We start from the raw sequence: 25630 nt of genomic DNA on the forward strand, positions 1-25630 counted from the left end.
ACACGATGTGATTGATATTTTTTTGAGCTTTGATTGAACTTAGCAAAAATATTTTTCATATTATGATTATCAGACAGCAAATGAAAGAAATGTGATCGCTACGACATTTTAATCCCCATTAATATTTAATTAGTTATTGTTTTCGACATTTTGTGTTTACTGGAGAGAGTAATGAATTTTTTATGGAATAACTACTAACATGGCATGTATCTTGGATGGCAGCACTGATACTTGTTTGTGCCTGCATTTTAAACTGATGTTTCTACTGAAGAGTTTGCAAATAAACTTCCTATTCTACTGAAAAAAAAAATCGATACTAAGCGTGTCCAAACACAGAACAGCAAAAAAAAAAAACAGGCACAAGGTGGATGAATGGAACTGGTATTTGTTACTTTCAAAAACCAAAGTTGTAGTTTCAGGTTAGGCAGTTGTGTTGCTTCTCACCAAAGTAGTATTCTTTCAAATCTACGAAAATATCGTTTTTATATTTTCCGTGATCCCTAACCCAAATCGGTAGTTCTCGGAGACAACATCGGCAAGCAGTCTTTTTTCTCGCACTGTCTGATCTCTAACCACCTCGAAATATTACAGAGTAGTAGAATTCTTTGTAGCTTTCTCAGAGAGAAAGAGAGAGGGAGAGTTTTGGTAGACAGAGTGCGGTTATTTCTGCCTGATAAACTCTCTTCTCAGCTGCGGGTCGAAGCATGGATGACAACCTAAAGCGGAGGGTTTCGATTCTTCTTCCCCTCCCCCCCTGTTTCGACCCTCCATCCTGCTTTTCATGACAAGAAAGGACCGCACCTACCATCTTAGGTAGTGGCAAATAAGCCGCAGACGACCATCAATATGTTACCTTTGATCGGTTTGCCGGCAGCCGACCTAGGCTGCAGTTAAGGGTTATCGCCGGGTCTCTTATCATGGCGCAGTTATTTTAAAATCGTCTCTCTCACTGCTGAGCGACTCCTTATCAATGCCTTCCACCAAATTCATCATGCTTACTGCCTAGCCGTGACAGCGCACTGCTCTGTGGCTAGGGACCCCATCATTCACAGACAGAATTGCTCAAGTTGTGATAAGGCCACCGCAGCTGCTGTCTCTTGGGGGGGCCCGCATCTCCTCCTCTACATTCTCTCGCAAACACTGATCCTGCTGCATCTTCCTGTAGCAGGTCTCTCTTAAAGGATGGATGGAGGGGAAATGGATTGGTGAACTTGCTCTCCATGCTACTGCGTATGCATCGTCTAAACTTTCATGCCATGGCAGGCTTTCTGTCCATTTAAGAATTTTGGGGATGGTAGCGCTACTTATCTTATTCATCTGCTGAATATTCTCGTAGCCTTTTATCGAATTCGCATCCACTTTCTTTTCGTTATATTCATTAAAGACCGACTACTGATCTGTTTATTAATAAAATCACTAAAATTTGCATGGACATTTTAAGCCAAGCCTCAGTATACTTAAAAGTACTCTTTCTCAAAAGTCGAACTCTCATTAAATCTATCACCCGATGACGTAATCAAGGTAATCGCAGAAAAATGTTACCAGTGTTTAATCATTATTTTGGTTAAGATGTTTCTGTTAATGTCTGTAAAGCTTGTCTATCAATCGCATCACTAACTTTTAATATCATCTGTTGACATCTGTTTTGTGCAGTAATCTGTTTTACGCAGTGTAATACATGGAATATTGAACTTAAATAAAAGAAATATATATTCTATTAATTCATTTAGCTATCGATTATCAATACAGCCAACAACCTACAATATGTTTAAGTGTTTAACATTATGAATGATGCGGGTATAGATATTATATTTCGAACGAAGGTTACAGGTGAAATGAAGGTCTAGGATTTGACTTGAAAATCTGTTTGTGACTGTTTTCAGCTCTCGTAGTGAAAACAAATGGAAGTGAAATCGTTTCACATGGAGTGATTTGTTATTCCCTAACCCCCAAATAACTGGAGGATAAAAACTTTTCCATCTTAAGCCAGTCCTCTTTGTCACATGCGACAGGTGGGGCTAGAATTCTTTGTGTCCAAGAAAGCCCCTGAGAACAGTAATTTTAACTTCAGATGGAGACAGTGACAGTTGGAATGTCTCATGCTAAAAATGCTCTTGGTGAGAAATATGGCGAACCCCCTAGGAAAGGGCACTGGAGAGGTTGAAAGGGAAGAGGAGGCATTCATTTTAGATTGACTGCGATAAACAATACTATTAATAATTAACATAATGATTAACTCGTAAACGCGGTCATAATAGAAATATAACATGTTTACCAAGTCAAATGATACTGGCCGGTCACATTACAGTGATTGCTTACGTTTCTTTTAATTTCTTTAAGGCCTCTGTGTTGACTAATGCAGCATCCACTAAAAATTAAACAGACCGAAAAATTTATCCAAAAGTTTAAGTTGTTTAACAAGATATGATGAGGACAGCAATTAATGTTATTTCTACGACACATTGTGGTACATTTATGCATGCACAAAAACTGTTCAAACGACTAACAATATGTACACCGAAATACAAGGAACCGATGAGCTAATCTACTTGTTAGAATAGCGGCATAAATCGAATTATGCTAATTAGCACATTAATAAGCTAATTAATTAATTAGCACAAACACTGTTTCAAAAAATTCATTAACAACAAAAATCGATTTGACATGTTTATTAATGTCTTTTGTGATCTCGTTATAATGACTTCGGCTACAGTGCAACAGAGGTGACAGTTACTAAAGGATAAAAAAAACAGAGTGGCACATGTAATGCGTTTTCTTTTTTCATAATTTGCTGCAGTACGTTGTCAGATGTGTCTGTATTAAACCATTTCAATGTAATTAGTTAGAAGATTGTGATAAACACAGTGATCAGGAGAAACCTTGTTTTCTTCTTTTGAATGATTAAAGAAATATCGAGATTTGCCATCGCTCTTCTGAAAAAGTTTGTAAAAGTTCAAAGTGTTTTTAGAATTTAAATGTATAATATTCTATTAAGTTTAATAAAAATAGATAATTTGTTATGCTCATTGATTTAATAATATAGTTTTAAACTCTTTACAGACTTTGAAATAAAAAAGGCATTAGAATTAAACTGTTTTGTTTTGATTTTGAAGTTCATTTGTTACATATAACTAGCTGTATATCTCGTGAGGGTGGGATACATATCAGGAACGTAAAAATGATACACACATTAAGATAGTAAAACTTAGTTTAATGTCTAGTTGTTGCAATTGTGTGCTTCGACTAACAGCTATGTATTTCGCTTTCACATCAGTGAATATTTATAAATATACGTTATTGTTAAATATAAGAGAAATTCTCATACCTTACTATAGAAATGCTCTTCAACCAACACTCACCCCCAACTTATCCAGTTAATACATTTATAGAATTAAAATTTAACTTCATTTCAAGTGTTTCAGCTATTAAGAGTTTTATATATTCATTTTGTATAGTAATAACTTTAGCTTCGTTAAAACGAAAAACATGGTTCTCATGGATGGAATGAAAGGAAAGTTCAGAAACACCTGTCCTTTTTGCCCTCACTGATGCCTGGTACTGTTGTATTCGCTTTGAAAGGTAATTTTGGGTAGAACCAATGTAAAAAGAGTTACATTCCCCACATGCAATGCTATAAACTATGTTGGTACGTTCCTTAGAGATTGAGGATTTTTTCATCTTCAAAACATTGTGGAGTTTACTTATAGGTTGCGCCACTATATTAAATTCTGTATTTTTAAAAATATTAATAAACTGTTTATACCACTGTTGTACATAAGGAACTTTAATAAAGTATTTGTGTGCAGCGTTACTGCTCATTAATATCGATTCTGATTTATGTTTCGCTTGTTGTTGTATGGTCCTAATTAAACATGGCCTTCAAAAATCTTTTTAAAAGTACCCCAAGTTCATTATTAGGACATTCTTGCGTAGAACTATATCTATAAGTATTATAGAATTGATTGAAAATACTCCTTTAATAAGTAAAAGGGTGATAACTGGAATAATGTAAAAATTTTCCTTTAAAATTATAAAATTATTTTAAAATGTATGCTATAATTGACTCTTGTTAGCGTAAAATTAAGAAAATTTATAGAATTCTCTCTTATTTTTTCTTCCTCTAAAGTAAATTTAAGTCTTATATGTACATTATTAAAATAATCCATAAGGTTATTTACAATATTTTCATGTGAAATAACAAGGATATCGTCTAGGTACCTACCATAAAATGTTAAATTAGGAATGAACGGACTTAAATGTAATTGCTCAATATTGTTAAGATATATTTCAGCCACCAGGCCACTCAGGCTAAATCCCATCGGGAGACCAAATATTTGTCTATAAATGTTCGATTGAAAATCAATATAATTGGCCTGAATGAGAAATCTAATTAAATGAAAAAATTCAGTTACTGGAAACCTTGTTTTATTCAACATTTCAGAATATTTATTAATCAAATTCCACAATGTATCAAGTGAATATTTTACATCTACATTAGTATATAATAAGACTACATCCAGGGAACAGTTTATCTTCGTTATTTAACCTTTTTTCTTTTAATTTATTAAAAAGTGAATCGGAATTTTTTATCCTAAATTCTAATATAAAACTTAAAGGTTTTATGATGTCATATAATAAGATGCGAGCGATGCGAAAGCCGAATTTATATAGGAGACGATGGGTCCAATTGGATATCCTGTTTTATGTAGCTTGATTTGTCCAAACAGAGTAGGTACATTGTTAGTTCTTGCTTTTAAATTATTTAGGGTAGCCATTGTAATATAATCTTTTTTTCTATATTCAGTTAAAATATTATTGTTCCGTTTTATCATATTATCAAACATATTTCTATTTACCAATTGATAGGTGGATTTATCAGTTATAATATTATTCAATTTATCAATATAATCTTCCTTATTTAAAACAACCACGGTGTCCCATTTATCTGCTCTCTGTATAACAATCGTGTCATTTTTTCTTAATCTATACTTTCTTTTGATAATTTTGGGATATAAGGATCCTTAGAATTATTAATAACGTTATTGATCTGTTGTATTAATCCTTCTTTATTCTTAGCATTTCCTAAACCATACTCGAATTCAACAAGTGTTTATTACCTCGGAAGTTGTGTAGGCGGTAGATTGTAATTAAGACCTTTATTAAGAAGATTAATTTGTGCATTAGATAAATTATACGAGGATAAATTTACTACTCCAAAATATAGTCATTATGTGGTGTCGTTGATTCCATCATATAATGTTGAGTTTTCTGGTATTACCTCTCTACCCTGTTTCATTATGTGTCATATTATATCCATTATAGAAGTGTGTATTATTAACTATTCGTACTCCATGTCTGTTTTTTACCATAAGTAAACGGTGTATTTTTATTTATATGTCTTGTATTTAATTATATTTCTAACGTTTTTTTTCTAATTTCAATTACCGACTTAAGATTATTCCAATCATTCAAATGCAGATATCTTTTTACTTTGTATCGGAAATTTTATTAATTGATTAAAATATTTAAAAAATGATTAAAGATTATAAATATATGAGATTGTATATTGATTAGGTTAGGTTAGGTTAAAGGCCATTATAATTTCTAACATTAGTGCTTTGTCAAAATGTACTCACTTGCTGAATGTTAATTTTGAATTTGTGCTAGTCCTTGTGTTGGAATTCACAGATTTACACTTTGGCATCTGTAGGCTGTAATTTCTTCGCTAGGTGATATTTCCACGTATTGCTGCATATTATAATTTTTGTTTGCACTTTACCTGAAACGCCTTAGTCGCCCAGAGCTTCTCTAGATCTACGTGTATTTAAATAGAGCTGAAACACATTTAGCACGTAGTTTGGGAGCACTATATTGGTCAGCTTAGATCGTATTGGTGGCTGTGGTCTTCTTGGTTTTTGCCTATTGTTCGTGTAGCTGAAGTCATTTTGGATTATCTATTCTATCTCTTGGGCAAATGTGAGGATGATGCTGGAGAAAATACGTTGCCTTCATAAGGTGAAGCTGTTATATAATGTGGACTACATTTGGAAGGACAGATTGCTATTTAGCGTTATGTGATATTAATCATATCACACAGTTAGCAAGAGACTAATATGATGTGAATAATGTTCATTAGATTCTGCAGATAATTGTAACCTTATTTTCCATAGCTTACCTATGTTAAGAATCTGCATTTTTGACAGGCATAAGTCATGCAACATATTCTAACACAGCAATGACTGCGTTACAGTTTTTATATTTCATTCGTATACTGTGTTACTGCGCATATGAGCTCCTAATCACAGCTAAGGTTAGCGAATATCATTTGAAGTAATTACTGAGTGCTTTTGCTATAGTAATAATCAAACTGATATTTTCATTTCGATTAATCCACATAATGGTGTGCAACTTCAGTAGCGGTGATGGGAGAAACCCCCGGTACCGTTTGACCCTCAAACACTGCAACTTCAGCCACAATGACAGTTTATTTCAGAAGTAAAACATTCTTGCATAATTGGCTTATTATTTCCATCATTATTTTCGCAAGTGGAATACTTAGAAAAAAATCTATAGATTTCTTTTCCTTCCGAATAAACGAATATTGTTGCTCCATCTTAATTACCATAATTCGATCAATTATAAACTTGTATTCACTGCCTGTTAATGTGCAGTGTTCTTTTGAAGTTTCGTTACATTCTTTTATTTGTCAATAATGAAATAATCGAGTTGAAATCGGTGTTTACTACTCCAAAAAAGAATAAACGTTGCTGAACATGTAATCGCTTCTGCTTTTGAAAATTTCTCGCAGGTATAACTGTGGGAAATTTTTTGCAGTAGTCTCCCAAAATACGTACACCAGTATTTATGAACCACCGCAGGAGCTTGGTAATATCCTCATCCTGAAAATATTATCAAAACACATTCCTGATCTGTATTTGCAATGAACAAGAATATAAGTTATGTCTAAACAAAACCTATTGAGAAAGTCTTTCTCACCGAAACGATAAGTGCTCTCCAGCCTATTCCACTCAAGTAAACGAAGTATCGTTCCCTAACATACTTTTTCCGTGGTCTACTCAATTTAGGATGAAATTTATTGGACTAATATCTCAAGCTTTCCCCACACCTGCAAGTATTAGGCTAAACAAAATGCATCGGTATAAAAAATAAAATAAAATTACTCCTCATGCATGTCAGGCACCAATAACGTGAACCAAGGTTTCTTTTTTGGGCGAAATCAATTTGCTCTTTTCTGTTCTGCTAAAACTCATTTAGGGACAGCGTATGTCTGGTGAATTAAATGTGTTCCAAGGATGGCAAAAACATTGTCCTGCTTAGTGTTATCCAGTGAGCGAAACCTTCCAAGAAATGCATGAACGAAATACTGCACTTCCTTTCAGTGGATTTGAGTTCTTGTTTTCCATGAAAATGGAGCCATTTGGTTTATCGGATTCTATTTTCATAGTCGCAAATTTTAAGTGCAGATTTGCACTGTTTTTTTCTATCAACAAAGTCTTCAAGTGAGAGAAAGAGCACACTAAATATATATTCACACACAGACACACGGTCCATTACAAGATAACGCCTAGCAGAAAATCTCTATTTGCGTGATGCTTCCAACCTGCGACACTTCACCCATTCTATTTTCTTCTCCCCCACCATTAGAAGGGATTCTCCACACTGCTTCTTTTCCCCCTTCCACCCACCCATCCACCCTCAGGGCTGATTCGTGCAGGGAGAATGATGACGTCAACATCAAAAGAGTCAGTGCCCTCACTCGCTGATATCAATTCCCTGTAGAAGTGCATTATGTTCACAGAAGCATCTTCGTTTCATATTAGGAGCCAAATCTTTCTCGAAGCGTTGGATGCCTGGAAGCACAGTTTCTCAAGGATGAGCCTCGTCGCTTTTATTTCTGCGAGTCTTGCGCGCGCGCGCGCTAGCGCCAGGCGTCGTTCTCCTTCAGAGCGTTCCATTGCCCGTCACGCTTAAAGTTTCCCCTGGGGAGACTTACCTGGTAGTTGGGACAAAGGAGAAGAGCGTGGAGGCAGATTTTGGACAGTGTTGACAGAGTAGTGATGCTCAGACATGCTAAAGGAAGTGTGGAAAATGTCGGAGATGGATGCCGAATGGAACGAGAGAAGTAGTTTGACTTTAAAACAGCATTCGAAGGAAGAGTTGTTTCTTAAAAGACGAAAAAAATGAAGAAAAGATACAGTTCTGCATTTCGTTTTCAAATTGCTTTAAAATAATTAACGAGATGTGCTTCCTGATTTCCCTTCTTTCTCTTTACATCCTGAAATGGAATAATGAAGCGCTTCCTACGCAGGATACACAGCACCAATTGAAACAAAATACAAGATGGAGAAATCTTTTAAATATCACCTTGATAACAGATCTGTCTTAACTTACGCAATTAAAAGAAAAATATGCATTCTTACAGAAGTCCGAAATAAGGCAAGCATTATTTTAATTTCCTGGAGGGATTATGCTGTGAAGAATTTTTATAACATCTATTCTCTCCGAGTTAATGGAAAAAATTGTCTTCAGTTCTATTTTCGTTTAAGTCATGATAAAGCAACTATTTCATGTAGTGGGCTATTTTCTCTACACCTTTGAGATATGCAAACATAAAACAAGATTTTCGTATACAATTTTATCTCAGGCAAATTTCATAAAACCACGTTGTAGCATACGATGGATTGTATTACTGAACCTAGTGGAAACTCATATGGTATCTCGTATAAGATAACCTGTTTTGTACACCACCAGAGAATTATAATCTCTTTCTAGTCTATCGGGCGTTTTCCAAATTACAAAATTCGTTTCATGGTGTCACGTAGTCAAACGATCCCACTGGGGAAATTTCTCACATTGATAAATCCTCTCTTCAGAGACAAGCAACGCTTCCTGCCCTATAATGCAAGCCATGGTGATTAATATTGACATGGAAGCCGCGTTTCTCAGATGGTGTTGCTAGCTCTGCACTGCTGTTAGATGAGGAGAATGGGAATTTAATATGTTCTATAGTTTAATTACTTTTCTTAAAAACTTCCTCATGGAGGATTTTTAATTAAAAAGATGACTTTCACGGACGTTTGTATGTGTTTTCCTGTAACTGTAACCAGATTTGTCGTTCTCTAACTCAATTAAAAACTGTTTAAGAATTTTATTCCTCTTGATGATGACATCTCGTTTCTCTCTCTCTCTTTTTTTTATTTTTTGCATATCAGTTCTTTTGCTTCTGCTTAATTGCATCTGGATGTTTTTAAAGACGTTACTTCTTCACTAACAAATCTAAAATGGCTTTAAAACTTTTGAACCAAAGAAATTCCATAATATTTCATCACATTTAGAGTTCTTGCCTCTTCGGTGTGCTTTATAAAATTCAGATACATTGAAAATTGCAGTTTTACTCTTTCCATTATCAGTTTCCAATAAAATGCCTCGACATATTCGAATTGTAACACTTCAGTCTTAACACTCGATTTTATGACTGTGAGCAAAATTTGGTGAGTTTGTAGTTTTGGTTTCCATGGAAACAGAGAAAGGTTGGCAATGGAAAGAGTGCAAAACCAATATGAAACTAAAGTGGCATACATTGATGATCAAAATTCTCGTTTGTCACCCCTTTGAAGTCTACTTCTCTGCATGAACGCTTTGCAGTAAGAGAAACAAACAATTTCACAGAAATGTTGTTCATAAAAGAAGGTGTTATAATTTTAATTTGCACATGAAAGAGAAAAAAAATTAATTGGACATTAAGATTTGAAGTGATCTGATCTTTTATGTGTGATGCTAATTAAGTTTTAACTATTAGGGAAATGTGATTCGATGCGTAGGAGTCTTTAAGTAGGCGGAGTTCTTGTATGGTACGTTCATCCTATCAAAATCCTTGTTAATTAAATTTTATACAGTCAGTCGCACACATACGTAAACAAGGGGAAAGGAAACAGAGGAAGGGGATTTCCGTGTCACAAATTTTATCAATGGGTGACTAGTAGTGAAAACAGTGCGTGCAGGTGTTTCTCTTTGCTGAAAGCATAATTGCGAGTCACCCGCAAGTAGCCACGAAATTTAAAAATGTAATACAAACATTACTTCCATAATATCAGTCAATAAACATCAGAATAAAAAGCGATAATCAGATAATCAAAGAACCAGCGTTTTAAAAAACACAGGCGGCGACAGATTGCTTCTTATAATGATCTACTCATAAATTACCGAGTAAAATATGAAGCTATTGTAGTATAATATAATATAATATAATATATAACTTGCGAAAGTGAGTTAAAGGAAAGTGACTGATTTCTTTTTTATCCTGATTGGGTTATGTGGCGTATAACTCGCATACTACTTTAAATTTGTTTAAATTGCACTACAATATGTATATTTTTTTAGTTTAAGCGCATAGTCAGCTAAGGCTGTGAATTGTGCGCATTCAGTGACATGTTTTGCGGGATTAAAAACCAAACATCTCCCCAGGGCGACTAACTCGGTAACTCCTTCCAGTCCAGATGGATATCAAACTCGGGTCTTTTCCACGCCGTGAGAAAGCATGGCAATCATAACCAACGTGCGAGATATAGGAACCTTTACAAAGTGTATACTGTACTTATATGCAAATGGACAGACAAACTAAGCTAATGCGTCAGTTCGTCGTTTACTAAACTCACACAATAAAATATTTATGCGCATTGTTTATGAAAAAATGTGCTAAAATAAGTAATAATGAACATATATACAGAGAATGCAAACTTAAATGACACAAAAAATATGAGCGTTAGAAGGTTTAGAAGTTGTAATTTATAATTTAAATTTGTTAGTGTAACCAGAGCTTATGTGTTAAATCAGTTTTGGTATTTTTGGTCATATTGAAAAACATATATTTCGTATTAAAATCATATACGAATGCATATTTATTTTTTATTGACCACATTTCATAAATGTTTCTCTTCTAATAAAAACACTATTCAACAAAAATCTCAAAACATTAAATAATATTTTACGATATTTTTATTGAGACCGACTTAAATGATTCAGTGGTATGGCGGCTAGTTTTGGGCAACACGCTTTATTAAATAATATGTAACACAAACTACAATAGAATTCCTAATATTAAAGTTTCAGAGATTGCCTAAAATTTTGGGTTCGAAGGCTGGATAACAGTTATAGGCATATTTACCTGCGCTTTAAAAATAGAAAAGATGGGGGAGAGCAAATTAGTAAAAAATAAGAAATGTGCGAAAAAGGAAGCAATGAAAATAAAAAAAAAATGGAATATAAACCGAAGAAAAACATGATACACAAAAATGATGACGAGATGAGAAATATATTGGAAAATGGAAAAGCCGGAAACAAAGAAAAAGTCTGGTGGGGGAAGAGACAGCGAGGAACAGACGGCAGAGTTTGCGTATGAAATGCATTACACAAGAAAATATATAAATTACTGTCTAATGACTACAAGGAAGAGTAAAGCTAGAAACGAGTGGAGTATTTTGGTAAAAGGCCCGTCCTCAGTGATGAGACAAGGCTGAAAATAGTCGTACTTTTCCTGTCTGTCTTTCGCCAAGATCAGCGAGAAATCTGCAGCTTCCTATGAATTATTTATTCGGTACACTGCGCGGATGTGAAGACGCTCTGAAATATCAGGGCACCTGAAATGAGGCAGAAGTTTTCGTTGCATCGACAATTATATAGAAATTATACTTGGCATTAACATACATCAAATAAATATTTATAACTAATTACATATATCTTTCGGGTTCCTGTAAAACTGGGATGAAGGGGGAACGTGGAAATACGCACGCACATTCGTACCCATCTAAGAAAAATCCAGAAAAAGATAAGGCATCTGGCAAAGAGAAATTTGTTCTTTGCTTTACTTCTCCATCCACATATGTAACCTAGACGACGGGACTATTATGCCACCTCTTCTGAATCTCGTTATGGAGGAAATGCGAAAGTAAGAGATATGGCAAATTCTGAACTGAAAATTAAAGCAACACATTAAGTTTAAGTATGTAGAAGAGTGCTAGATTGAAACAGCAAACCAAATGTCAGACATATAAAAACACCAATAGATCCGCACGAAAGAAATCATTTTTAATGTTGCACGCAGCTACACACAGTTGGCTACAAGAAAACCTCTCTTTGTGATGCGCAGAGAGAGAATGTTAAATATTGGATTTTGATTCTTGGTGGGTGGATCCCTACTTTCTATATCGATATCGTACTACTATAACTTATCCATCTTATACAGAGAGTTTCGCCATCCGAATTCTGTTCCCATGGTGACTAATCGTATTTTAATATTTCGCTTCTTTATTTGATCTAGGATACGTTTTCTTCAGTATACAGCAAAACGGGCTTATAAGGTAATCACTGAACCATAAAATAGCATCCCAGATAGTCGAAGATTCGTTAGAGAGGGAGATTATATTTTTTTATGTGCACGTACTTTAAGGGTTTGCTGTTGGGGCTTTCAAATTCAAAAAACCTTAATATCCAATTTCATTAAAAAATAGTCTATCAGGTATATTATTACACCTTCCTAAATAATTCTGATTTTATATTTATTCAAAATGGGGTTCCAGTATCTGAGTTCGTAAACGCTGAATGATGGGATGCATTTTATTATTACTCTTCACACGCACGCAACAACAACAAAAACCCCCTGGCACTCCCATAAGCACTGGAAGGATCCTGATATTACATTCGTATTTGTTCAACTATATTTTCTTCTACACATTTATTCTCCACAGAGCGATATATCCGATCATCACATGCGTGCCTACACATATATACATTTATAAAAATTCAGTCTCGATTCACAATCCTTTTACTATTTTGTTCAACTGTTAACATCTTAATATTAATATCCAGTTTGATTTGCTTTTTCCTATACTATGAACATATTAAGATATCTACGCAGGTACGTTAATAACTTACCTAATCATTATATATGCGCAGTTTGCATTCATAGTAAATGAATAATTCACCGAACGTAAATTGAAAGAAGAAAGTAAAGTCTGCCATTTTTCTTTCACTGAAGGAGAAAGTTGCAGTTTTGATTGTTAAAGATATTGCATCCAGGCAATGGAATGCTCTCGCGTATAAATTATGAAGTTGTTTTAATTTTTAAATACCCACTGTAATGTATTTTCTATTCTGCATTTAAATCATGGCCTGTTTTCTTAGAACTTAACCTACGTATTCGTTATTTCAAAGAAAGAAAAAAAAAATGTAACAGTTGGCAGCGCCGTCTATATTTACAACATATTAATTATTCATTGGTGCACGCCTGTATGTTAGAAATGGATTTCCTACACACACATATACACGACGAATGTCAGAAGGTTCTCATAAATAACCAACTTATTTTTCTTGTCGAACTAATGGTAGTTTATTCTATTAGCGTAAAGATAATATTATAATTACTTGGATATTAATAGTGCATTAACTTTAAGGTAACTTATAGTGCCTTCTATGTATTTAAGATAAACAAATAGAGATCCATCCTCAAAAAAAGCAGTGGGTTCCATAATTTTTGTAGATAGCGCATTATCTCTCTCTTTGTTTGAACAAAAGCAGCATGATTATAAATCTTTCGAAGCTTTCACTCATCTTACGATAAAAATCTGTAAATGTGTGGCACTGGTAATAAATGTCCGCAGGACTCCATTACTGACAAATATTCCAAAGTTCGCAACGTGACTGCGTACTGTCCAGACTTCTCCTGGTCGCTATTGTCAAGATAAGAGAGACATTTAAAAGGTTATAGTTAACCTAGATCTCCCCTACAGTGAATATGGTTTGGATATGGGCTGTCATTATACCATTAGAGGCTTTTGGTCACTCGGAACCTTTAAGTGCCCGTCTTGTTTTATAATCAGTATTTCTAATTTCGTTTGAAAGTTTTCTATTGTGTTAGGGTGTAGACATTTTTTTTTAAAAATTCCAATAAAGTATTATTATTATTTATAATAATAGTTACAATAATGACGGACATTATGCGTATACACACAGGGTATTCATAAAAGATTTGAACGATTTCTTTCAGGGATCTCAGAGGGGAAAACCAAGGTGTTCGAACAGGCACACTTGTTTTTTATAAACATTATTTCTTATTATGATGTTTGGAACATTGAAATGGCATGTTTCTCTGCCAACTAGTCCCCTCAAAACTCCTACTCTTCGGGGTAGGCCCATGCGGAAAGACAGCTCTGGTCCAGTTCACTTTCGCAAACATGTTCTAACCATAGACTTGTGGTACCTTGTACCACATTGTAGCCCACACGAGTTGCGAAAAACACGGTACCATGCTTTAATTCATATTTAAATTAAAAAAAATCATAAAATATCCTTGAACATAGATCTCAAACCATGTGAAACATACGGACTTGAAATGAAAATTGGTTTCTGACCACTGCTAATAAACAACACTCCCACAACAAAATGTTGTGATTTTTCTGATATTTTTAAATATTCTTTGTAATTTCAAGATTAAAACTTATTAAATATTTCGTTTAAGTTTATAAATATCTTCCCCGCTTAATGAGACAGTGTCTTTTTATTTGAGATTCTGAAACCAAAATCTTATCTGCCGACCTGTTCCTGGTGTACTTATAAAGCGCACGATTAATACCAAGGCTTTACGTTAATGATGAAATACGAAACGCAATCGATCACAACATAATTAGGGCGTCTTATAGCCCAACTAGACGCAGGATTTAATGGAAATAGGAGAACACCATTAGATTTTGATGGCCAGAAATAGGTCACTGGTTATGAGATCATGTTTCTTGTTCAAAGATAAAATATGTTGATAATGAAGAATAGAGAGGATGGAAAAGGTCTTCAGATATCAAAAAAGAAAGAATGATAGTAGTAAAAAAGAAAAAAACATGAAAACGTAAAAATTTACTTTCATTGTTCCAGCATAGATGACATTTACGTGAGAAAAACTATGGTAATTAAAATGTTACTTGAAAATTCGATAGATCAGGGAATGCAACCAAGTGAACAAAAGGTATCGTAAAAATCACATCACTCGCTGATTATTACAGGTTCTTGTTTGTGTTCGACGTATATTAGCACCGAACTTCATAAGATTAGCAATTCCAAGATAAATGACTAAGATTACATCCTTCGATAATTATTACAATCCATAAGGATTACACGCTTAAATATTGATTACGAAGAACAAGAAAGATAACACTCTATTTGCTGATTACAATCTCTGGGGGACAGAAGTATCGATTGATGTCTCTGAGAAAGATACCACGCCAGGTGTTGAATCGAGATACTGGAAAGATTGATTAAGAGCAAAGTACTCTAAATTAGACCAATGGAAAAGTGATGATGTGTTAATATTATTTAATTTAATACATTTACTCACGTGCTATGAATCGAAATATGGTATACCTAGAAGTTGTGAATAAATCTGCTTTTAGCAACTATTTAAAGTAAGGATATAACTTAAACTAATTCTATTGCAGTGTGAAAGTTGTTACTATTGGGTTTTAGGAGTATTAGCAAGTAAGGCTATATTGCTTCGTGTATATTGTCTGTAAATTGCGTGTGTTCTGTGGTCAATTTTCCGTTTGCTGGATTAAAAACCAGAATTTCCAGGACGTAAAACGCTGCCCTAGCCTGAAACCGATTAACTCAGCCACGTTGTGAAAAAGGCCCATAGAAATTCCTCTCGTCATCGATGGGACTCGAACTAAGGTCTTTTCCACCTGGTGTGGAAAAGACCTGAGTTCTTTTCCACACCAGGAGAAAATAACTTGAGAAAAATAACTTCAATTTAGAAAACGCAAATTATTTCTTCTAGAAACGCAATATTGGTGGAAATACAGCAAGCTGAATAAGAAAACAGCGAGAGGAAAAATTGCATTTAAACTTAGAGGAGGAAGGAGAAAAGAAAGACGGAAAATCTACTCAATGGAGAAAGGGAAAACCAACAACAGAAAAAAGGTTCTCTAACTAATGAACCAAAAGTAGATTTATTCAGCTGAAAACTTCGCCAAAACGAATGGAAGAGGGCAAAGAGGGCAGGCACGGCTATTGCAATGAAGGTTTCCCTAGGGAAGGAGCCTAGAGGGCCTTGGAGGATAAAAATGGCTATTGTGATCCTTAACTGACTTTCATTAGACTAGGTTTTTAGTGAAACATAATTAAAGGTAGTGTCTGTTGCGCCATTCGAATGTTCCGAACAACAAGGCATTCAGAGAAGATAGTTAACCCTTATTGTTCTTTTATCTACTTGTGTTCGGCCGTAATTACTAAAGGTGAGGACCGGAGTCTATTATTAAAATGCTAAACACTTAAATTCTAATCTGCAAACAATACTCTTTCTATACGTTATTTTTTAAAGACAACGCTAACCTAATGCAAGTATTAAACAAAATATAAACGCTGATATAATACTCGAGGACCCTCTGATTCTATGGAGAATAGACACTGGCACACCGTATTCGAAATATTCGAAGCCAATTTAATTAACCCACTTAAGTATTCCTAATTAACTCTTAAGTTAGTTATACTGGCATCGAAGAAAGTAGTTCCGAAGATGGCTACATTATTACAAAACACGCAGAAAAATTCTGCGTGAAACAATCAATGATACCACTGATTGTTCCACGCAGAATTTACCAATAATACTATTGGTAAATTGGAAAACATCCTTTTCCTATTCTATGCAAATAAAATAGGAAAGGAATTCAGCCTTCATTAATACTGCACCATAGTTTGTTACTTCTACAACGGCATCTGGTGCGCAATGAGGGTAATCACTCCCTAATTTAATCACCCTACACAATACCTAATAATTTTTTTTTTTATCTACCTTATAATTAGGTTTCTGTTTACCGCTCCATCACGCCAATCCCTCTTTTCCCAACCTTACTAAGCTTCATTAGACTTTTGAAACTGTCCAGAACCTTGACAGAGGATGGCGTTAGAAGCATCCTTCGTGATGTAGTGCGTTTCTTGCTGGTCTCTTTCATGGTCCACTTGCCACCCATCACTGCAGATTAATACGTCACAGCTCTTGGCAGGAGATTCTACTCTTTAGGTAGCACCAGGTAGCAGTCTGTCCGGTAGCTATTCCACGGACGAATGCACCGAAACTCGTCCGCTGTAGTCCCCACGACTCATTCATCCTTGCCTAAAGTCACGCACTGCTCGGCCGAAGAACGTGTTGCATGATGAAAAGGTCCAGGCAACCGCAGCCGACACTTGCTTGCCGCTACCCAGAGTGTGGTAATATAGATGCAAATACCGTAGCGTCCTCCCTGGAGAGGGGTTAGTGGCCATTTCCTCTTTTCGTTGCGGCCCAGGTGTGACGTTTAGCTACGGCTGGATAGTCGTCAAAGGACTGCACGAGGGTATGCAATACTAAAGCGTATAGAAACAGCAAACAGCGCGTGCATAATGCACAGCTAGCTTTTTTCTTTCTTTTCGTGTAAAATAATAAAAAAAAAGGTAATTCCATACAAATTTTCGGTTAGATGTTGCCACCACTGTTTTCACCTCGTATTACAAATGCATCTTAATAGATAGTCAAGCTGAGGTCTGTGTTATTTTATCGTCCCCCACCCGTTAACAAAGCAGAAGCTGCAGAAACTCCCAGATGATGACAACACCACGACCACTAAAGAACCTCCATCTCTCACTAGAAAATGTACACCATAGGCTGATAAATAAGGACAAAGTACCGAGCCCTTCTATTTCATAATAGGGGGTAGCTATTACCGAGGCGTCTCCGCATGTAGTAAAACTTAATTTAGCGCCGACACAGACGCAATTACGTGACGTAAAATATTGCGCTTCCAGGATTGAAGAAACAACTAACGCTACGCTCAACGTCTGCCAAAATTTCTACGACCGTGTCATCAACGTGGAAGTACTCTCGTCACCAGGGTCGTAGCTAAAATGCTTGTCCTTCCCCCTAGAGGCCATACAATTAATGATAGCCAGACACGATAACAGAATTCTATGAAGTGTCAATATTAGAGGAGAACTCCAAACAGGTAGTCGGACTACCTGTTTATGATGGCCTTCTACTGTGCCCTCTTCCCCACTACATCACGCAATCTCTTATCTGTCACTAGGTTGGGGAGAATATTGTCAGAGTTTATCTTCGGCTGCCTGCAAATAATATTTCTTTCTTCCCCTCCCATGACAACCCACCCACTCTGGTAATATCATTGCCAATGGGATCAGTTCTAGCTTTTGACATAGCCGTTGGCATCCAAGCGAACGTATTTCCATTAGCTAGCAGATGTAAAAGAACACGATAAATGGACTACGTTGATTTATAAACGCAGTATATTTGTTTAACCCCTAACTTTTGCCACAGATTGCCTTTTTTTTTTTTTTTAGCTTATATGGTAGAATGATATTAAGATTAATTTTTCATTTTGAGAAGCCTTGAAATACCTCGCGAGTTTCCTTATTGCTTAGTCAATTGCGTAAATAAATAGTGCACACTTCGTGGATTCTTATGGAATTTTTTCTCTTTTCTTTACTCCCCACTCCATAAATTACTTTCGCTCTTTCTTATGGCTTCTCTCAACCACAAAATCCAACAACTCATACGGAACAATGGCTCCATTTAGTTTAGTCTCATTACTATATTGCGCGGATAGCCTAATCCATTGCTACTCAGTGTATGCAATACACGAAGCAATGCGTAACAATTGAACTCATATCATGTCAGTTTCACACAACAATGAACAACGTCATACAATGCCTGATCACAACAATATAAAACTGTCACGAACTCCAAATAAAGCATCTAACATCCAGTAACATCACCTGAAACAATGGAACCACGTCACGTATAAGAATAATAAAGTTACAAATCACGTGCAACAATGGACTCACTGCATGCATGAATTCATGACGTCAGCAAAGAACACATTTTATACACAACAATGGAAACATGTCACGTTTAACACTATGAAGCGGTATGCACAATCAAATCAGTGGTACTTTGTGAGGTAGCAAACAGATCGTCTGCCTACAGTCCTCCTATAAACCAGAAGATATATTTAGGGTATCCTCCATCATATTTAGGGTATCAGCTATCACTCTCCTTTTATATAATTAAAACTTTCATTTTTTTTTTTTATTTCGTCTGCTCGAGAAATAATTCAAAATATATTTTCGTTTTCATTCACATTCTATTTGGATTTATATTTATAATCATTTCACTTGCCAGTTCAATAAAAAAATATTTTATAAATGGTATACCAATAACAATAATAATTAATAATGATATCGTGCCATCTGCAATATTTTTCTTAGGGCAAACAAAAAGTTCAATAACTGACTTCTGCCTTCAGATATCTATAAGTTTTGCATTTTCATCGTTTGATTTCTTCAACTCATCCTCTGTGTATTTTTGCAACCGTGTTTTCATTTGATTTTTCAGCCTCTGATGTGGGCTTTTTCTTTCTTTAAACTCAGCAGTTTCTTCCTAACGATTTTGCATTTGGTCTTATTTGTTCATCCATTGTTTGTCTTTGATTAATGTTTATTTAGCTGTTTTTCGTCTTTAGGTATTGCACATTCGGTTCTTTGTCGTTTCCTATAATAGTTAAGCGTAGTGATGGAAAAAATTGTTTGGTGCTATTTTAAGCAAAGAAAGAGCCACCGATCATAATACACTGCACCATAAATGTCAGAAATGTGAAATTACTAAGATGATGCAGTGCAAGGCAGCATTTGGATCATATCCTTCTGGTACGTTTCATTTAAATAAAGAAAATAATGTATTATTATTATAAAAATATGTTTAATGATCGTAGTGGTACTGTCCGCTCCGAAAACGGTCTTTCAGGCTAAGAGGGCATAAATATCGATTATTTGGAACAGTCCATGCATAAAATAAAATATGGCCTGGGATAGTCATAGTAACAGTTACATTGTGGATGAACAGAATTCATGTATTGTTAATGTGCTTATATATGATAATAGTATGTTTCGTTAATATCTTTGTAATATATGAGGTTGACCACATAGCAAAGAGAATGGCTTTATTGGGCGTGGATAACATTTTTTCGAATTTTGAATAAATCTGAATAAAAGAAAAATAACTTAAATGTATTCTGATATTTGAAACAAAGTTCAAGAAGAGAGCAATATTTAAAAAAAAAAATGTGAACTTCAACCACTTCGGAGTGTTCAGTGAGTAAACTCCTAATCTTCCAAAAATCGACAAAGTATGCATGTCAGATTAAAAGTTAAAATGATGCTGATTTATTGCGATTCTAGAGGGGTTAAGCACCAAAGCAACTAAGGCTGTGAGGCGAAAATATATTGTATCGGTGAATTGCTTGTAATTCTGGACGAAAAACCAATTTCCGAGAGAATAAAACATCCATCCATAAAAATTTCTCGCACCATTGACAGGATTCGAAACCTGCCATTTTTTACCCGGTGTGGGGAAGAATGGAGATTATTTTTACTGTGCTATCCGCTAGGGCATTACTATTCGAGGTAAAAACTCCAAGATAAAAACCAATTTATTCAAAAGTATAACTTTCCAGACCACAGGATAACTAAATATGGTTTTAAATACAGGATTAAGGAAATATTGATTTGTTTCATCTGTTACAGATGACACTGAACATTCAAATCTCATACTTTTATCTTCATGGACGGTATATAGTGGCCTTGTCACGAGTTGGGGAATAGCCTGAGGTTCAAGGCTTGAAAAAGGAAACAAGGTCTTCTCTCTAAGAAGACTTTTTTTTCATTTGGGGCTGCAGTTAGCTGGCCTCCTGCAATCGTTTTCTTTCCAAGTGAATGAAAACCTGTTCGAATAGTTTATTCCACGTTTGCCTCAAAATAAATCAACAGAACTTATTGCTGGCGGTCAAGAAGTTAATGGGGCATGCTTGAAAATTTTAGAAATAAAGGAATTCTGTGTAAAGCCAAAAAGAAAGATCTTTAGTTAACTGAATATGTACCTTACCATAGCAATAAGCCACCTCACAACGCGCCTTTCTGTAGGATTTATTTACGTGATTTCACTCTTTGCGACTAAGTTCTCTTTATTAAGTTGAAAATCTCAATGAAAGGGAAAAAAGTTCGAGAATTAATGATATTAAGGAGAAAGTGAAGGTGTTTTCAAGAGCCTTACGAAAGAGGTCCAGAAATGTTTTCAACTGTGGTGGCATCATTAGTTAAAGTGTATATCTTCACAAAAGAGACTGCTTCAAAGGAAATAATTTCGTATGCTTATTATAAAATTAGTCTCAATTACTTTATATTCGTACCTCGTATAGTTACAACCTATTTATTAAAAGTAAAAAAAAAAAAAAGAAGAAAACCCTTTGAAGTTCCCTGTGCCTGTAATTGTAGAGGTTCAACTTTTGTGATAAAAAGGCTGTGCTATAGATACTTAGGCACAGCCCAAGTCCTTATGTTCTACTACAGGGAATAGTTGAAGACCTGAGAATAGAATTTTAAGGAAAGTTAGTTTGTCTTAGCCTTTTAATGTAATTTTAGATTTTGGTACTTGGCGAAGTCCAATAAAGCCTCAATAAAAAATAAATAAAGAGGGGATGCTCCTCAAATACAAAGCTTTATACACTTTTCCCTGGTCATCCAGTTAGAATTTCAGTTGGATTAACAGCTGAAATATAAAAGGGATATTGTGTTAAACAGAGAATAGTCCTGGACTTTTGTGTTCTATTAAGGCAGGACGAGGCAATTTATTCAATTTTTGTTGTCTAATGGTTGCAGAATACATGCCACTTTTTCTCAAATAATACACAAAAGATAAATTCGTTAGTGCTACCAGTTCATGTTTTCAGCGAGAGAGAGAATTACATCGAATGTGATGTAACCCTAAAGAAAGAGTAAACGTCTCAAAACTTTAGTCTGTAGAAGACTACAGGCTAAAGTTTTGGGCAGTTTGACTGTTTCTTCCTTTAAAGCTTCCACCGTAAATGATTATTCAAAATAAATGACTTCGTATTTGAACTTGTCACGATAATACAAAGTTGATGCATATCTACATAACAAAAGCTAACATTTGCGTGACACGCAACACGTCACCTGACTTGCATGGCAATGACTAAATAAAATACATACTTCAAGTCTTACACACTTTCACAATAACAGAACGGCTTACCTCCTCTATTCTCACTGTCGGCAGGCTTCACTTGAATTGGACGGTTCATCTGAAAAAAATCAAACGAAAACAGATTTTAGGAGTTTTCTGAAACAGTGCTAGTATATCAATTCATGCAAAGTAACAAAGCAAGCAAGAGACTTTTTAAATAACTAATCTTAATTCCAAGAAGAGTGGTTTTAACACATAATTAAGTCATTAAAATAACTGTAGAACGTTATTTTGATAATATATTTCTGCGATAGTGCATAAATGGAAATTATATTAGTTCCACACATGCGTAGTCGTAATATCATCTAGGATAAATTGACATTTTCTCGTTGTAGTAAACTGCAGACCCAAATAGGGGAACTACAGCCATCTCGAGCTACACTAAAACTTGGTGTAATACATCCAAGTCGCCCATATCGTAACGTTCACGCCTAAGCCTTCCGTATCCTGCACAGAGAGCAGATCTCAATCTCGCAACACTTGAACTAGCAATTCATCACCTGCCAGTCCACGAGACATGCTAATGTTAGCAACACGAAGCAACAAGTGGCACCAGCTATCAACAGTGCTAGCTAAATTATCCCAGCTTTTGTTGGCGTGCAACAAGGTGCCTTGCTACTCATACACTTGTAAGGCTACGGTAGAATATGCATTAATGCCTACAGCGCTAAAATACAGACACGAGCAAATGTTAAAGGTGGAAAGCAAGGTTTCGCACTTGCTCTCCGACTTTAATAGCTAGCTTAAAAACTGCTTTATTAAATATTCTAGTGTTCTGAACTCTACTTTTTTTTAACATTGTTAAACCTTGGCGTTGGATTTCATGCATACAAATGAAAACAGGAATACTTCAGTCAAATCTATCGTAACAACCATTTAGCTTCGCATTCTAAATCAGTATACTATACGAAAATCTATGTGTTATGTGTATTTGAACTAGTTAACTCTTTCAAATTTATTTCAGTATATTACCAAGTTATAATCTGGGTGCTTTTATTCTGTTTTAATTTACTGCTTTTTTTAATAGAAAGATTTTTTTTAAATTCCAGTCGCATGCGCTAGCTACTGAGTGGGAGCCAACTTTTTAAGTAGACTTTTTGTTGCTTAAAAATTTCTGGTTTTTGTTTCAATTTAGTAGCGCAGGTATATTTGCGTTTATCTAACATGTTCGAAATTGTTTCTTACTTAGTCTTGGAAATTATTCAAAAACCAAATTCGAACCAGGAGAGGATTCTACTGCCATTGTTCATTGCATTGATGCGGTACAAGTTTGTGCAATAGCATCATGTTAGTACGCAGCAAACTCAAAAATGGCTGAAACGGCATTGTTTTAGGTGTATCTGATATTGTGAATACCTTCACAACGGGTTGCCATGATATTGCACTACCTCAAATAAGTAACGCTTCAACAATGGAAAAGGCTATTGTTATTCTCAGCGGATACCACCACCAGCCAGACGGCACCGTTTCAAGGCTATTTGGCCTATCTTTGGTGGGTGGGTAGGTACCCTGGTGATGCAATGATTATGAAGTGAATCAGACTAAAACGCATTGTTTTAAGTACATTTCATATTCACAATATGAGATATACCTAAAACAATGCTGTTTTCTGTTATTTTTGAGTTTGCTGCGTACTAACATGGTGCTATTACACAAACTTGTACGTTGGGACAGGGGACACCGTCCTTCTCACCCTAAAAGCGTTTTAGTCATTGCATTGATATAAGAACAACATAAACACTTTCATATTCACTTATGTAATTCTGCAGGAGTAAAGTAATATCAGAAGCGTTTTTATTACGTCTATAAACTATGAATTTATAACAACACAAAGATCATGCTATAATGTGACCTTATAATATAATACATAATGTAATTTTGTAGAGTAGTAAATACTTCTGTCGCATGACTGGGAATAGCATAGCGTTAATGTAATTACACATCTCCTAGTTTGGTGTATTTTTAATTTAAATTTAAGCTAAAATCATGCCTCAGATACATCAGCAAAGTAATGAGAATTAGTGGGAATACTTTGGCTCGGGAGAGAAATTCCGAAGGGGGTTCTCGTACGAATCAGGGTTTCATAATGTGTAATACTTGCTGCATGTTTGTGAATCCATCTGTGCGAGTAGCAGAGTGGTTATAATCACCGTCTTTCCCACCCGTGTGTAAAAGGCCTGGCTTCAAATTCCATCAATGATGTAAAGAGTTAGTCAGTCTCAGGAGTAGATAACAAGGTCCCCCCCAACCCCCGAAACTCGGGTTTTTCGTCCAGCAAAAGGAAAATCGACCAGAGAACACATACAATTTATGGACATAATACACATGGTATATGAGTTTGGATGGTCATAATATGACAGACTGTACCAGCCCATGTTACATCTAAAGGGAATGCCTTTGAGTGTGAGGAGATAAGTGCAAATTCAGCGTTCTGGTAGGCGAATATGAGAACTTTGACATACATATTGTATAAAAGGATTGGTGGAGCAGAACCAGGGTATATCTCTGCCAGAGACCTTGTTACGATCCCTATAAAACCAGCATGGTCTGTGCTTCTTAAGATTATTATAAAAACAGTCTCTAAAGCTGTTATTATAGAGATGGGATACACTTAAATAGAAGGCTTGCAAAGATATTGCTGATTACATCGAGACAGTATTAATGGGTTGGAAAACTACTAATTTTGGAGGGATAAACAGACTAATAGTTTAATGGCAGCCGCAAGCAGTAGAGGTGAAAGCAATGCAGCAGCCTTAAAATAAAGGCGTGGGGATTATAAGGCTTGCTGGTGGTCATCATGAGAAAGCAATTTCATGGGCTCTATTAGGGTTACTATGAGCAAAAATAGGCATTCATAGGGGCCCAAGAAATAAATTTCATTAATCTGAAGTATTGATCAAGTCTTCAAATGCGACCATTATATGGATATCAGGAACAGGTGCCACTCAGACACAGGGGACAGAATTTGAATATGATGAATACAATGTGTACAGAAAGAACAGATAGCGCAGGAAGGGGGATGTTATGCTCATGATTACGAGGCATATAGAATCTAAGACAGTGCACTGGTTGCAGTGGGTGACTAGTGCTATGTCGAGTTAATTTGATGTGGTATAAGCTGGGAAAACAAAAATGAGATTAGTAGTATGTTATATACGATGTTACTGTGATGAGTATAATGAACAGCAATACAGGCAAATAGAATGGGCCAGTAAATAAAAATGTTCTGTAATGAGGGATTTTAACTTTCCAGATATTGACTGGAACTTGTGGATTGGTCACTAATACAGTAATTGAATTTTTTATTTATTTATTGGTTCACTGTTTTCTATACAGTATGTATGGCAGTGATCCTAGTATTTTGATATAGGATTTACTTCAAGATATAACTACTGTTAGGGACAAAGGGAAGGAATTTTGTTTAAGAAGAGATGACTATAATGATCTTAGATTTTTAATTCTTTTATGTGGGGTCGACTGATGATA

General features: G+C 35.3%; 1 protein-coding gene across 11 annotated transcripts in view; it reads right to left on the reverse strand.

Moving 5' to 3' along the window:
* Window positions 1-25630, reverse strand: part of LOC150075249 (CUGBP Elav-like family member 4) — a 701656-nt gene that overhangs the window by 263635 nt on the left and 412391 nt on the right. For all 11 annotated transcript variants that reach the window (XM_090389140.1, XM_090389136.1, XM_090389138.1 and 8 more), the window contains exon 2: window positions 22154-22202. In XM_090389140.1, the coding sequence (XP_090245266.1) occupies window positions 22154-22202 (49 nt within the window). The remainder of the gene's footprint in view (window positions 1-22153; window positions 22203-25630) is intronic.

Source organism: Mastigoproctus giganteus, chromosome 14, assembly GCF_048544385.1.
Source record: "Mastigoproctus giganteus isolate SK-2022 chromosome 14, ASM4854438v1, whole genome shotgun sequence".
NCBI lineage: Eukaryota > Metazoa > Arthropoda > Arachnida > Uropygi > Thelyphonidae > Mastigoproctus > Mastigoproctus giganteus.